The sequence below is a fragment of the Alligator mississippiensis genome, chromosome 4, assembly GCF_030867095.1.
Source record: "Alligator mississippiensis isolate rAllMis1 chromosome 4, rAllMis1, whole genome shotgun sequence".
NCBI classification, from domain to species: Eukaryota; Metazoa; Chordata; order Crocodylia; family Alligatoridae; genus Alligator; species Alligator mississippiensis.
In genome coordinates, this window is record NC_081827.1 from 254,783,024 (window position 1) to 254,797,587 (window position 14,564).

Consider the following 14,564-nt stretch of genomic DNA (forward strand, 5'->3'; position numbering starts at 1 on the left):
ACAACAGGAAGATGTGTGTGGTGCTGGTGACCCCAGCATGCCTGTGCAAGGCAAGGCCGATCCGTGGAAGGTCACAGGCCAGCAGCATGTGCAGCTATTTCCCAGGTGCTTTCACTTTTGCTGGCAGGGCTTCAGGAGTGGGGTCTGTGGAGGCAGTTGTCTGAAGTGTGACTGGAACATCCTGATATTTTGCCTGGAGGGAGCGGGGCACGCAGTGCTCTGGCTGGCATGTGGACAGCCATGGGGTAGCTCCTGCTTGCACAGATATGCAGGAGGGAGGAGCGCTGCCCAGTCCAGAATGGAGAGCACCATCTGGGTCCATTTTTACTTTGGGGTAGTGAGAGATGGGGTCACAGCTCTGCTGCCTGTGTGCAGGCTGCTCGATGGGGCTGCAGGAGGGAAAGCTGCTGCCCCTCGGAGCCCTGCTGAGCCCTGTGCTACAGTTACTGTATTGCAAGGTGCTGATGTGGGACCTGGCGCCCAAGCAGCCGAGGCATCTGGCTCCAGAGGTAGGAATCTGAGCCTTGCTTCAGCTTGTGGCATAGGACACCTTCAGTGGACCCAGGTGTACATGGTTGCCAGCTTGTTCAGGCTGGGGCATCAAGGGCAATGGGACGTGATGCAGCCCCATGGCTCCCATGTGGTCTCAACTACTCCAGCCTGAGGAGATGCCTGGGCTTTGGGGGGGTTGGGGGGGTGGTCACACTCCTTCTGGCTGTGTTGCATGGGAGCTCTTGGTGGGGGTCTGTCTGGAGTCTAGAGCTCAGGGACTGAACAGTGTGGGAGCCACTCTTCCCTCCTGTCCCTTGCTACTGAACTCAGTGGAGAGATTCATAGATTCATAGATGTTAGGGTCGGAAGGGACCTCAATAGATCATCGAGTCCGACCCCCTGCATAGGCAGGAAAGAGTGCTGGGTCTAGATGACCCCAGCTAGATGCATATCCAACCTCCTCTTGAAGACCCCCAGGGTAGGGGAGAGCACCACCTCCCTTGGTAGCCCGTTCCAGACCTTGACCACTCGAACTGTGAAGAAGTTCTTCCTAATGTCCAGTCTAAAAGGAGAGGGACAGGGAGGAGAAGAGCAGGAAGCAGCAATGCACCGCCTGAGCTGTGGAGCACATAAAAGAGGCTCCAGGCAGGCCTCGGCCTGATTCGCTGGAGATCTCAAAGCTGCTGCTCCCTCAGAGCTCTGGCAAGAGCCTGTGCTGACTGGGCAGTGAGCTCCGGTGCTGCCCACCCCTCCCTGTTCTGGATCCATTGCTGCCTGGGCTTGGCCAGCCCTAGGTCTCCTGGGAGCCTGGACAGGGCTCCTGGCACAGAGAGTACAGTCATAAATGAGAAGTTGAGCTCTGATCCTTCCTTAGCCAACCAGCCAATCTGACCTCTTGGTTTTCTCTGGCCCATTCCATCCACACCAGGCTGGACTTCATCTACGATCTCTTTGAAAGAGTCTGCAGCCACAGCAGCGATGAAACACTGAAGATGGGGACCCAGAGGCGCAGGCCAACTGTCAGCTCCCAGTTCAGGGTAAGGGACTCTCTAGGACAACAGGAGACTTCAGGGAGAGAATGAGGTGCGTGGGGAGGAGAGATGGGGCTAAGCCAGGGCTGGAGGAATGACCTGGGAGAGCAAGTGATGCCTGCTATTAGAGACACATGAGCCCATGTACCTGCCTTCATGCCGTCCTCCTGGGTTGATGTGGTTCACTGGGAAAAGGGCAGAGATGATGGCTTCTGCAGGACCATGGGGGTCTCATGGGTTAGCAGCATCTTGAGAGCTTCAGAGCTGTTTTGTTTCAGATACTGAACCTTTGATGGATGCATACTGGATTTTAAGCATTGGGGCTTCGGCCAGGTAACAAGGAGCCAAAGGCTTCAAAGGGGATGTGCAGCACAAAGGTCCACAGGCAAATGCAGGCAGCTGAGTAAAGGCTAGCTGTGGGAGGCAGCCAGGGTGCCTGGAGGCTAGCTGTGGAGCAGTAAAGCAGAGCTCCAGGAGGAAGACAATGGCAGCTCAGCCAGGAAAACAGTGGCGGGCTGCTCACTGAGCAGAAAGAGTGCGCCTGTGGCAGGTCAGGGAGCACATGGCGCTGAGAGGCGCAGCTCAGGTGATACAAAACAGGGTTCCTGAGGCAGTGGGGTCACTGTGGTGCTGAACTCTGCAAGAAGAGGAGCTCCTACTAGCTCAGGCTGTAGGAGCAGAAGCCACAGGCCTGGAAAGGGACCTAAGAGGCTGCAAGAGAGAGGGCCAGTGAGTGGGGCTCAGGCTCTTGCAGTGACATGGTGATATAGAAGGGGCTTTGAGTACCTTAGTTTGAAGAGGTTTGCATCCATTTCTGTTCCAGTTTGACCAGAAGACAGGGTTGTAGCTGTAGGGGTGGATGGAGGGTACCTGGAGAGGTAGTCTGTAATAGCAGCCTGGCTGGGAGTCGGCAACCTGGAGGGCTGAGGGCTGGGGCAGAGGTGGGCTAAGGCTTAGAGGGCCAAAGCTGGAGCACAGAGAAACAACTTACAGTTGTGTTTTCCTGGGGGTGAAGTGGAAGAGATGCGCATGCAAACCTGGCCATTCAACTCCCTTCAGAACAACACTGGAGCGGTTGCAGCACCTTGTTCCCACTCCATGAGCATGAGTTTGGGTCTCCTTCCATACTCATGCCAGGGCTACCACTGTTGCCAGTGAGCTGTCCGTTACACCCCCTCTTCAAAATCCCAGACCCACTTCCATTTGGGCCAGGGGAAGCTGGCCACGATGCTGACCACACTCCTCCTGGGTGTTCCATTGCTATGGCAGGATCATTCATTTTCTTATGTTGACTGCATTACTTAGAGGAGGGGCTTTCAGGGGCCTTGCCTTGCAGCCTAGGCCTGGAGCCCCTTCCTGCTGTCATGACTACTCTGCTTGGTGTTTTCAGGACTCTCTCCACTCCCTGATGGCTACGCTCAACACCTCCAACCCCTTCTTCATTCGCTGCATCAAACCCAACATGGCAAAAGTGAGTCCCCTTCGGGTGCTGGGTGAGTGTGGGTGACACCTCTCCATGGGCCATGGTCAGGGACTTGGGGTGAGGACACATGTCTTTTGTCTCTGTCTTCTGAGTCAGTTCAAGCTTGAGAAAAATCCATCCTGCCCTCTGCAATAACATAAAGCAGATCTGTGTTCAGGGTGTGAGGTCCATCCCTGCCTCTCCTTGTGCTGACCTTGCCTGGCCTAAGCACAGCTCTCAGCTGAGGGACTGGGCCCGCGTGATCCCAGTTGATGCTGTAGGTGGTTGGGATTCGGGGCAGGTGTGGTAGCACAGTCCTCTGCAGGCTTTGTGGACAGGGTAGAGGAGAGAGGATGCTTCAGACTTTCCCACCAAGAGGCACGTTTGCCTGGGAGTGCATTTCTCACACACACAGCAGCATGAAAGCATGGAGCACTCCTTACCCCCCTGGGTGGGAACGCAGAGTGGGCTGGGCTATGATGCTACAGGTTCCCTCTGTCATGTCGGCTCAGGAAAGCAGGGACTGCTGGGGCCACTTGGTAGCTGAAACCTCCCTTCCTTCAGGGCTGCAGTGACATCTCTTCTGGGCTCTCACCCTCTCCACAGAGCTGTACCAGGGCAGCTGGTGTTTGTATGTCCTTAGGCCTCTAGGAGGTGCTGGTGCATGTGGGGAGCTGGCAGCCTCGCCCCAGCTCTGCTGCTGCCCTTCCAGCCTGGACCAGGGGCTGCCATAAAGGGGCTTTGGCAGGATGGGTCTGGGATCAGGCCTCTCGGCAGCCCGTTTGCCTAGCACACCTGCAGCTCTGCAGCTAGGCTCGGAGCTGTGGCAGGTCTGCAGTGGGCTGTTTCTTTGGGTGCGCTCAGCTGCCTCCTGCTTCTGCCTTCATGCTGCACAGTCTGGTGGAGGATGCCTCCCGTCAGCCAGATTCACTCATGTACTCAGGAACTGGAAGAACTGAATATGCAGGGTTAATTTTCCAGGGAGCTGTGTGTGTGCGTTCCTCTGTCCCTGGCAGTGCTCAGATCAGTAGTCCCCATGCCAAGAGAAGGGCTAAACCTAGTGCTGCTTTTCCCTTGGTCTGTTTCTAACCTTGGTCATTGCATAGGCACCAAACCTCTTTGATCCGGACATGGTCCTGAACCAGCTCCGGTACTCGGGGATGCTGGAAACAGTGAAGATTCGACGGGCAGGCTTCCCTGTGCGACGGCCCTTCCAGGACTTCCTCGGCAGGTAACAGCAATGGTGGAGCTCTGCTCCCTGCTCTGCACTTTGGGATGTGCCTTCATTCTAGCCATTGTCCTAGGCGCTGACCCCGCGTCCTAGGTGTTTCTCTTGTGTCCATGTGACTGTGACACATGGGCTGAGGTGGATCCATCCTCTCTGGAGACTGTGCTCTCAAAGGCGTAGACGAGTGGGGTTGGGATCTCAGCAGAGCTCCCAGCTGCTCCTTTAACCTGAAAGTATCTTGCCACTGCTTGACTGCCCGTAGTGGAGGTGTTCCTGACTTAGCCAAAGTGTATAACATGGTTTGAAGTTCCCTGATAGTCATACCATTTCTGTCTGGCCTCAGTGGGACAGAGCTTGCAGACCACAGTGATAGGAAGAGTTTGAGAATTTGAATCCCTGTCAAAGAGTAAGACAGGAGTTTAGTTTGTTTAATTCTTCAAAGAGAAGATAGAGATGATTTGATCAGAGTACAAATATCTATATTGGGAAGGGGTGAGATACTAGAGAGATCTTTACTTTAGCAAGTCAAAGCAAATTTTTACTGGTGAAGGTGATCTGTCACTAGGACAGCAAAGGCTTGGTGAATTTGGATTCTCTGAATCAGAACTTCCTTCACAAAGTTGCAGGGCAGAAGGGGAAGTTAGACCTAGTCTGACCTTTTGTATGGCATTAAATTTTACTTGTGTACTGAGCCAGTCACTTGTTTGAATAAAGCATGTCCTTCAGAAAGTGAACCAGTTTTTGCCAGAAGGCTGCACAAGATGAAGACTCCACCACTTCCCATGGTAGTTACTTCCAATGGTTGGGCACTCTCATTGTTAACAAATTGTGCCTTATTTTTATTTGAATGTGTCTGGCTTCAGTTTGGGTCCCATTCTGTAGGCACAGCTGCTTTGGTTATTCCTGTGTGTGGCTTCAGGATGCAGTTCTCAAAGTTTCTAGATGCATAGCTGGGATGCAGTTCTGAAAGAAACTAGTTCAAAAAGTCACTGGCTGAGCACAAGAATTACTGAGAGAAGTGTTACAGTAGATGCAACGGGCCAGATTGGATTATTGTGTGTTGCTTTCTGATCTTAAAATCAATGAAGGAAATGCCGTGTGTACTTCAAAGGAAGATAAAACTGTAGCATCTTCCCTCCATCCTTCTCCCCTCCTCTTTAGGTGCTACAGGTTAAACCAAAAGTTTGTCCTAAGTGATAGGCAAGTAGTTGTTTTCTAGCCTGCTGTTCATAACTTAGAAACCTGTTCAGGGCACTTTCAGAGGGGACATGCCCCATGCAGTGCCTGCTCTGGGTTCATATGCAGACTCCAAGGAAAGCAGGTGCATGAAAGCAAATCTGTGAGCTTCCCATCTCCTCAGCTGGCTATGGTGGAAGAGTCTAAGCATGCAGCCTCTGCCCAGCAAGTGCTGTCCCCAGTGCATCTCCTATCAGGAAATGTCATTCTTTGTAGCAACCCTTCATGTTGTCAGGGTGGAGAACTCTGAGACCAGAGTCCTGTGTTCTAGTAATTGCCCTGTTATTAACTCAGTGTGTGATCTTGGACAGATTATTTCTTCTCTCCTTTTCCTTTGGTAATAACAAGCACGATTCACCTGCTTCACGGGGCACATGTGAACATAGAGGTCTGAACAATGACACTTTACCATGTTGGAAATTGTATCTTACAGTGTATTATTGGACTAGGGAGTCACTTTCCCAAGGCTGACATTCAGATGGATGCTTACCACCTGGGTGATGGTTGTGAAGAAGGGAAGTTCCTAGATAGGCAGTTAGTGTTAGTGGAAGAGAAGGTCTGAAGCACATTAGTGATGCTGTCATAATCTTATGTACTCCCTGACAGGATGTCTTGTCTTTTCTCAGGTACAAGATGCTCATAAAGAATATGTGCACCCTAAACCACAGCAAGGCCGTGTGTGCAGACTTCCTGCAGACCTACGACAACACCAGGAATGAGTGGCAGCTGGGCAAAACCAAGGTACCATTGATGTAGAGAAGGGTCCGTGGGGGAAGGAAGAGTTTCTGATACAAGAGAATGTTGTTGGGAGTTTTATACCCAGGAGCCCTCTGGTAAACCAGCCATGGTGGTGAAGTGATGACACAGCTTATCTTTCCCTTGGACATTTGCCCCGTCCTGTGATTCATGAGCCACAGGTTGCCTCTGAGATCTTGAGCCCTGCTCAGAACCACAAGAAAATGTTGCTTTCCACAACTGCATGTTTCTTTAGGTTTCCAGGGAAGGTGAAGTGTGACATTGCCCATGGTGTATTTCCTGCCTGGTACTGTTTTTCTTGAGCCAGTGAAGGTTGGAGATTGTTGCACCAGTCCATGGTACTGACCTGCACCATGATCAGTCTCATTTAACCCGTGTCCCCTGACCAGAGCAGGACAAATTACTGCTTGTCCAGTGCAGTTTTAAATGGCTCAAGGCAAGGGATCCTGGGGATTGTTGGGTAGACCTGCAGCGCAGCATTTTGCTTCCCTCTTGTGTCCCCTGTAACTAACGCCTGCCCAGTGCGATCACTCCACTGTATGCAGAGCTAGCTTAAGTGCAGTGAGGTGCTGCCTTGCTTGATATACGGGGTGTTGGGGGCAGCTGGATCCTCAGGCCTGAGCCTGCCTCCTGCTGACTAGAAGAGCATGGCTGCTTGGTCCTTGTCCAGGGACAGCACCTATGGGCCCAGCAGTGGCACTAGAGCCATGTCTCTTCCATGGTGTGGTCTGAAGCTAACATGGAATAGTCGAAGGTGTGGGTAGTGTCTGGGTGGGGTTGCAGGTCCTCATTCAGTATGACCAGGAGGTCTGAGCCTCTCTGGTAACTAGTTAGCATTATTTGTGGCTTTGAACTATAGTTTCTTAAGCAGTGGCTGGACTTAGTGTGGTGTAGGGAGGGAAATCTTTTGTGCCCGGCTCAAAGAAATTGGTGAAACTTGCTCATTGAGGATTCCAGGCGCATTGGGCTGCCTTTGTATAACTTAGGCGGGTACAGACCACTTTTGCAGTCTGCTTTCCTTGGATTTCTTGTTATAGGAATGTGCTAACTTCAGAGAAGATCGCTATCACTACTGAGCCCATGTCCCGCCTGCAAGACCATCCTGGATAGAGGGTTCTAGTCCCTCCTCCTGGCCAGTTCCTATGAACCAAGTAACTTTTCTTGCTCTGATCTGGATGTGGCCTTGCAGAGAGGGTGAATGAAGCCAGTAACAACACGCTCAGATTTACTCCCTAGAAGGAGATGGGAGAGTGCTAAGTTTCAGCAAGGGCAGCAGCGAAATAGTGCAGAAGAATCCACTACCACACTGTAGGGGTGTGGCACAGACGAAATTAATAAGTGGGCGGTGAGTCTCATACACGCAGCACAGCCAGGCTGCTAACCTTTGAGCCAAGGGAAGAGGATAGCACTTTTCCTCTCTCTTCTTTCCAGTCTTGCACGACTGTTCCTCTCTTTTGGCATGAGGTGAGGCTGTCTGACTGGGTGGCATGCTTCTCTTTTGCCAACGAGGTTCTGGTTCCAGTGCATCCCTTTCCAGAGGAAGGGGCTAGGTTGCAAGTGATAGCCAGAGGAGAAAAGGGAATGTTGGGGCTACAGGGAGAGAAAAACCAAGTCTGTTAATGAAGAAAGGTGGGGTTATTTAGCTGTGGTAGAATGGATGAGGTTGTTTGGAAGATTTACGCCAGTGATCCTCAGCCAGGGTACTACAGCACCATGGGGCACCTCGAGATCCGCTCAGGGGTGCTGCGAAGTTATGCAACGTTAGCACTATTCTGTGTGCACACATGGTTCACAAGATAAACCCAATGATTTCAGATAGGAATCCATAATGTTAAAAGCATTCCGACCTGCTGTTGTCTTTCTGAGTTCTTGGCAACAAAAGAATTGCTCAGTTTTTCTGTAGTCAAAAATCAAGTGAAAACTAAGAGGTGACATTTTCCAAGGGGTTGTTTTGAGTCTACCAAGGAGTGTCTTAGGTCTAAAAATATTGAGAAACACTGGTTTGCACAGGCCTGCATCTAGAGGCCTAAAATTAGGCTCCTAAATGCAAGTTCTGTCATGATCAGGAGCCTAATGAAAAATCCCTGCTGTGAATTTTTCGTATAGCCTTTAAACAGGAACAAATAGGAAAATGCATGGAAAGCTTTGGTGTTTAGAATCAGCAAGCCTTAAGATAAAGGCATGCTGAGAACATTGCAGACTCTGAGCACCCTCCTGGGTTGGGAACAATCCATTTCAGTACCAATCTCAAGAGCTAAAAAGGAAAGATGGAGTTAAGGTGATAATTACTCTCCTTTAAAACATCTTGGAAGCTCTGGTGTGAGCTATGGACAGCACCAAAGGGTGGGCAGTTGTAAAGAACAAATCTCACTAGACAACGTTGTTTGCTTTTGCAAACAAATCCCAAAATAGATAGAGGAACAAGTGCAGCAGATGAGATGTATTTGGGTTTTTAACAAAGCTGAGCACCATCTCATGAAATCCTATTCGAATGATACTTCTTACATACAGGTGATTGGCAAAGGGCCTGCGTACACAGCACTGGTAAACAGCAAGCTATTGATCTGGGTAGGAAATGCATTACAGCTCTAGACGGGGATCATTGTTGGGCCTGGACTACTCTATCATCTCTCTGAATGGTGTCCAAGGGTTTGAACACCACGGAGTGGGTGAGATGGTTTGGGATAATGGAGATTAGAATGGTGACTTGACTTAAAGGGAAACTGCTCCTTCATAGTGCTTAGGGTCGGAAGGGACCTAAACAGATCATCAGGTCCAACCCCCTGCCCTGGGCAGGAATGGGTGCCAGGGTCTTATCACCCTAGCCAAATATCTGTCCAGCCTCCTCTTGAAGACCCCCAAGGTAGGAGAGAGCACCACCTCACTTGGGAGTCCATTCCAGAGCCTGGCAGCCCTAACTGGGAAGTAATGTCTCCTGATGTCCAGCCTGAACCTTCTCTCTAATAATTTGTGGCCATTATTCCTTGTAACCCTGGGTGGTGTCCGGGAGAACAGAACCTCCCCCAATTCTTGCTGGTCCCCCGTGGTGAGTTTGTAAACGGTCGCCAAATCCCCTCTCAGCCTTCTCTTGTGGAGGCTGAATAGGTTCAGGCCCTATAGCCTCTCTTCGTAGGGCTTGGCCTGCCCCACTGCCCCTTGACCATGTGAGTGGCCCTCCTCTGGACCCTCTCATTGCTAGCCACATCCCTCTTGAAGTGCAGTGCCCAGAACTGGATGCAGTAGTCCAACTGGGTCCTGACCAGTGTCACATGGAGGGGAAAGATCACCTCCCTGGACCTGCTTGTGATGCATCTGTAGATGCACGACAAGGTGCGATTAGCCTTACTGACCATTTCCTCGTGTTGGCGGCTCATGTTCATCCTGGAGTCATCAATGACTTCAAGATCCCTTTCTGCCACCGTGTTGTTGAGAAGGGAGTTCCTCAGCCTATCGGTGTGTTGCTGGTTCCTTCTCCCTCGATGCAGGCCCTTGCACTTGTCTTCGCTGAATTCCATCCTATTCTCATCCACCCACCTCTGTAATGTGTCTAGATTTAGCTGGATTCTGTCCCTCCCTCCAGTGTGCCCACCTCACTCCACATCTTGGTATCGTCAGTGAATTTGGACAGCGTGCTTTCCATTCCCACATCCGGATCGCTGATAAAGACGTTGAACAGTACAGGCCCCAGGACCGAGCCCTGGGGAACTCCACTGCCCACATCCCTCCAGGTCAAAAATGACCCGTCCACCACCACTCTGGGTACAACCCTCAAGCCAATTTGCCACGCATCTGACTGTGTAGGCATCGGTGCCATAGTCACCAAGTTTTTTTTAAGAGAATGGGATGGGAAACCGTGTCAAAGGCCTACTTAAAGTCCAGGAAGATGATATCCACCCCAACACCCTGATCCAGGGACTTTGTGACCTGATCACAGACAGAAACCAGGTTAGTCAGGCAGGACCTGCCCTCAGTGAACCCATGTTAGTTCTCCATGAGCATTACCTCCCCTGCTGGGCCCATGCAGATGTGCTCCTGAATAATTTTCTCAAAGGTCTTCCCAAGAACCGAGGTAAGACTGACTGGTCTATAGTTGCCGAGGTCCTCCTTTCTCCCCTTCTTGTAAATGGGGACCACATTGGCCCTTTTCCAGTCCTCTGGTACCTGGCCAGTGCCCCATGAGCGCTCATAGAGCCGTGCCAAGGGCCCTGCTATGACCCCGCCAATTTCCTCAGCACCCTCGGGTAAAGAGCACCTGGACCTATTGATTTAAATTCGTCCAGCCCCTCCAAAAGTTCCCTAACTAGGTCGCCCCTGACCCTAGGCATGGCGGTGCCTCCTCCCCTGGGTCCGTCCACAATTCTAGTGGGGGAGATGTCCCGGTTCCTGTTCAGGAATATGGAGGCAAAGAACTCATTGAAGAGATCAGCTTTTTCGTTTGCTGCAGTCACCAGATTGCCAAGCCCATCCTGTAGGGCCCCACCTTACCTGATGCCTTCTTCTTACTTCCTATGTATTTGAAAAAGGACTTTTTATTATCTTTAATTCTGGTCGCTAGCCCTAGTTCCATCTCTGCCTTGGCCTTCCTAACAGCCTCCCTGCAGTCCCGAGCAACAGAGGTGTAATCCTCCTCGGTGATAGCCCCTGGCTTCCACTGTTTGTATACCTCCTGTTTTGCCCTCAGGCATCCCTGGATGTCTTTGCTGAGCCATGGGGGCTTCTTAGCACTCCTGCCCTCCTTGGTGTGCATTGGGACTGACTCCCTTTGAGCTCGGAGGATCGTCTCCTTGAGGAACAACCACCCGTCTTGGACTCCCATCTCATTGAAGCTCTGAGACCCCAATGCCTCTCCTACTAACCTTCTTAGCTTACAGAAGTCAGCCCTCCTGAAGTCGAGGACCTCTGCCTTACTGCTTGCTTTCACCCCTCTGCTCTGGATAGTAAATTCCAGCAGGTGATGATCACCGTTACCCAGGTGGTCGAGCACCCACAGACCCCTCACCAGGTCATAGACTCATAGAAGTCGGGTGGGAAGGGACCTTGTAGATCTTCAAGTCCGACCCCCTGCCTGGGCAGGAGGAAAACTGGGCTCAATTGACCCCAGCCAGGTAGGCATCGAGCCGCTTCTTAAAGACCCCCAGGGTCGGACCCAGCACCACTTCCCTTGGAAGTCGGTTCCAGATCCTAGCCGTCCTGACTGTGAAGTAGTTCCTACGGATGTCTAATCTAAACCTACCCTCCAACAACTTGTGGCTGTTATTCCTTGTTATCCCGGGGGGCGCTGGGGGAAACAAGGTCTCCCCCAACCCCTTCTGGTCCCCCCTAGTGAGTTTATAGACGGTCACCAGGTCCCCCCTCAGCCTTCTCTTGTGGAGGCTGAACAGGTTCAGGTCCTGTAGCCTCTCCTTGTAGGGCCTGCCCTGCTGTCCTCGGATCATGTGGGTGGCCTCCTCTGGACCCTCTCCATGCTGTCCACATCCCTCTTGAAGTGGGGTGCCCAGAACTGGACACAGTACTCCAACTGTGGGTGGCGAATTGGCTGGGTGGGTGGCGAATTGGCTGGAGGGTCGCACCCAGAGAGTCGTGGTGGATGGGTCGGTTTCGACCTGGAAGGGTGTGGGCAGTGGGGTCCCGCAGGGCTCGGTCCTTGGACCGATACTCTTTAATGTCTTCATCAGTGACTTGGACGAGGGAGTCAAATGTACTCTGTTCAAGTTTGCAGATGACACAAAGCTGTGGGGAGAATTGGACACGCCGGAGGGCAGGGAACAGCTGCAAGCAGGCCTGGATAGGTTGGACAAGTGGGCAGAAAACAACAGAATGCAGTTCAACAAGGAGAAATGCAAAGTGCTGCACCTAGGGAGGAAAAATGTCCAGCTCCCAAGGGAGGTGGTGCTCTCCCCTACCCTGGGGGTCTTCAAGAGGAGGTTAGATGAGCATCTAGCTGGGGACATCTAGACCCAGCACTCTTTCCTGCCTATGCAGGGGGTCGGACTCGATGATCTATTGAGGTCCCTTCCAACCCTAACATCTATGAATCTATGAAAACTGTGGCCTGACCAGTGTCGCGTAGAGGGGGAGGATCACCTCCTTGGCCCTACTTGAGATGCATCTGTGGATGCACGATAGGGTCCGGTTAGCCCTGCCGACCGTGACCTCGCATTGTCAGCCCACGTTCATCTTGGAGTCAATAATGACTCCAAGATCCCTTCCTGCCTCCATGCTCTCAAGAAGGGAGTTTCCCATCTTATAAGTGTGCTGCCGGTTACTACTGCCTGCATGCAGCACCCTGCACTTCTCAGTATTGAAACGCATCCTGTTTTTGTTAGCCCACCCCTGCAACCTATCCAGGTCTTGCTGCAGTCTTTCCCTCCCTACTAGCGTGCCCAACTCACCCCAAATTTTGGTATCATCAGCAAATTTAAACAGGTTGCTTTTCACCCTGCCTCGCTGTGGCAAGGACCGGGTCCAGCAAGGCATTTCGCCTAGTGGGACTGTGCACCTCCTGGATACATGGAGGTCCTGTATCCCGGCTAGGAACCTACGTGAGCTGTCGGACCTGGCTGACTGCTTCTCCCAGCAGATGTCTGGGTAGTTTAGGTCACCCATGACAACCGCACCTCTTGTCCTTACAGCTTCCGTGAGCTGACCTGAGAATTCCCGGTCCAGCTCGTCCCCCTGGTGAGGCGGTCTGTAGTAGACGCCCACTATCAAGTCCCTTTCCCCAGCGCCCCCCTTGTATTCTTACCCAGAGCGCCTCATTTTGCCCCTCCTAACCCCAGCCTGATTCGTGAGGACGTGCATTGCTCTTTGACGTATGGCGCTACCCCCGCCCCCTTCCCTGCTCTGTGTTGCCTGTATCCCTCTATGTCCACTGCCCAGTCGTGGGTAGAATCCTACCAGGTTTCCGTGAGCCCCACTAGGTCTGAGTTTTTGTTAGCTATTAGGAGGGCGAGTTCCTCCTGCTTATTCCCCATGCTTTGAGCATTTGTGTAGAGGTATTTGAGGCCTCCTATAGGTGCCTGTGCTGCTCCCTTGTTCCTAAGTCTGCCCTGGCCCCTGTCACTTACCTGGGTACTACCTGTGCACGCCACCTGGCTTGACGGCAAAGCGTCCTTATGTTCCTCTGCATCCCCGTCCCCCGGTGAACCTAGTTTAAAGCTTACCGTATGAGATCAGCCAGCCTGGAAGAAAAAACACACTTATCTTTTGGGGAGAGATGAAGCCCATCCTGCCTGAGCATGTCCTCTGTGCGGAAATGCGGGTCATGGTCCAAGAACACAAGCCCTGCCTGGTAACACCAGCTCCAAAGCCGCTGGTTGACCTCACCAATGCATGTCTAGTGGCACTGTCTCCATCTGCTCACTGGAAGGATAGAAAAAAAACCCACCTGTGCCCCTGTCTCCTTGAGTTTTGCCCCTAGAGCCTTGTAGTCTCTCATGATGCGGTCCAGGTTGCCCCTGGCCACATCATTCATTCCCACATGGATGAGGACCATAGGGTAATGATTAGAGGGTCGGATGAGGTCCAAGATCATCTCTGTAACATCCTGAATCCAAGCTCCAGGCAGGCAACAAACCTCAAGTGCCGTAGGGTCGGAGCAACAGATGGGCCCCTCCGTTCCTCTCAGGATAGCATCGCCGATGACGGGGACCCGGCGTCTCTTCCTCTTGGTGTTCCGGTAGCTCTTGGCTCTTGGCATGTGCCGTGCGAGTGCAGAAAGGAGGAGGGTTGGGTGGAATGGGGATTTCTTGTGGTGACTTGGCTTGAGCTTCATAAGTTGTGTTCTTTCCTTTGTTTTTTGAACCAGAAATTCAGGTCCAGCTCAGGCAGTGACTGTGCTCTTGTCTACACTAGGAAAGTGCATCAGCGCAGCTGGATTTTGGGGCCTTTCATCTCTTACTGAGTATCAAAGTCAGCTCCCTGAATGACCACCCCCTGATCCCAGTTTCTATTGCCCATTTGTTAACTTTCAAGTGATGCCATGATGCTTTTCCCTCTTCTGCCCCTCGCACTTGGGCAAAGCCTCCCTGTAAGCAGCTGCAAGGCCACGTTCTTATTCTTCTTCAGATCCCTCCAAAACTCTCCTTTTACCTGACGCTATGGGCATGCTAAGACTTTACTCTTCTACTTAGATAGTAAAGAGCTCAGGGCAGGAAACATCTTTTGTTTCCATCTGTCAGGGGCCCCTAGTCCAAGGCTGGAGTTCTTAGGTTTTGTGATACCACAGATAAAAGATGGTATCAGATTTAAAAGTCACATGAGAGAAGTGGGCACAAGCCTTCACCATAGGGCATGGATGTGTGAACAGTATACTGCATAGAGAGAGGGGGCTTTACTGCACCACCGTTGCTCTGTGGTA

General features: G+C 51.9%; 1 protein-coding gene across 1 annotated transcript in view; it reads left to right on the forward strand.

The window, feature by feature from the left end:
• The window catches only part of LOC102567908 (unconventional myosin-X), a 160,005-nt gene that overhangs the window by 67,737 nt on the left and 77,704 nt on the right, over positions 1 to 14,564 (forward strand). Inside the window, exons 18-21 of the mRNA XM_059727606.1 lie at positions 1,421 to 1,529; positions 2,914 to 2,994; positions 4,092 to 4,216; positions 6,076 to 6,190. Of these exons, the coding sequence (XP_059583589.1) occupies positions 1,421 to 1,529; positions 2,914 to 2,994; positions 4,092 to 4,216; positions 6,076 to 6,190 (430 nt within the window). The remainder of the gene's footprint in view (positions 1 to 1,420; positions 1,530 to 2,913; positions 2,995 to 4,091; positions 4,217 to 6,075; positions 6,191 to 14,564) is intronic.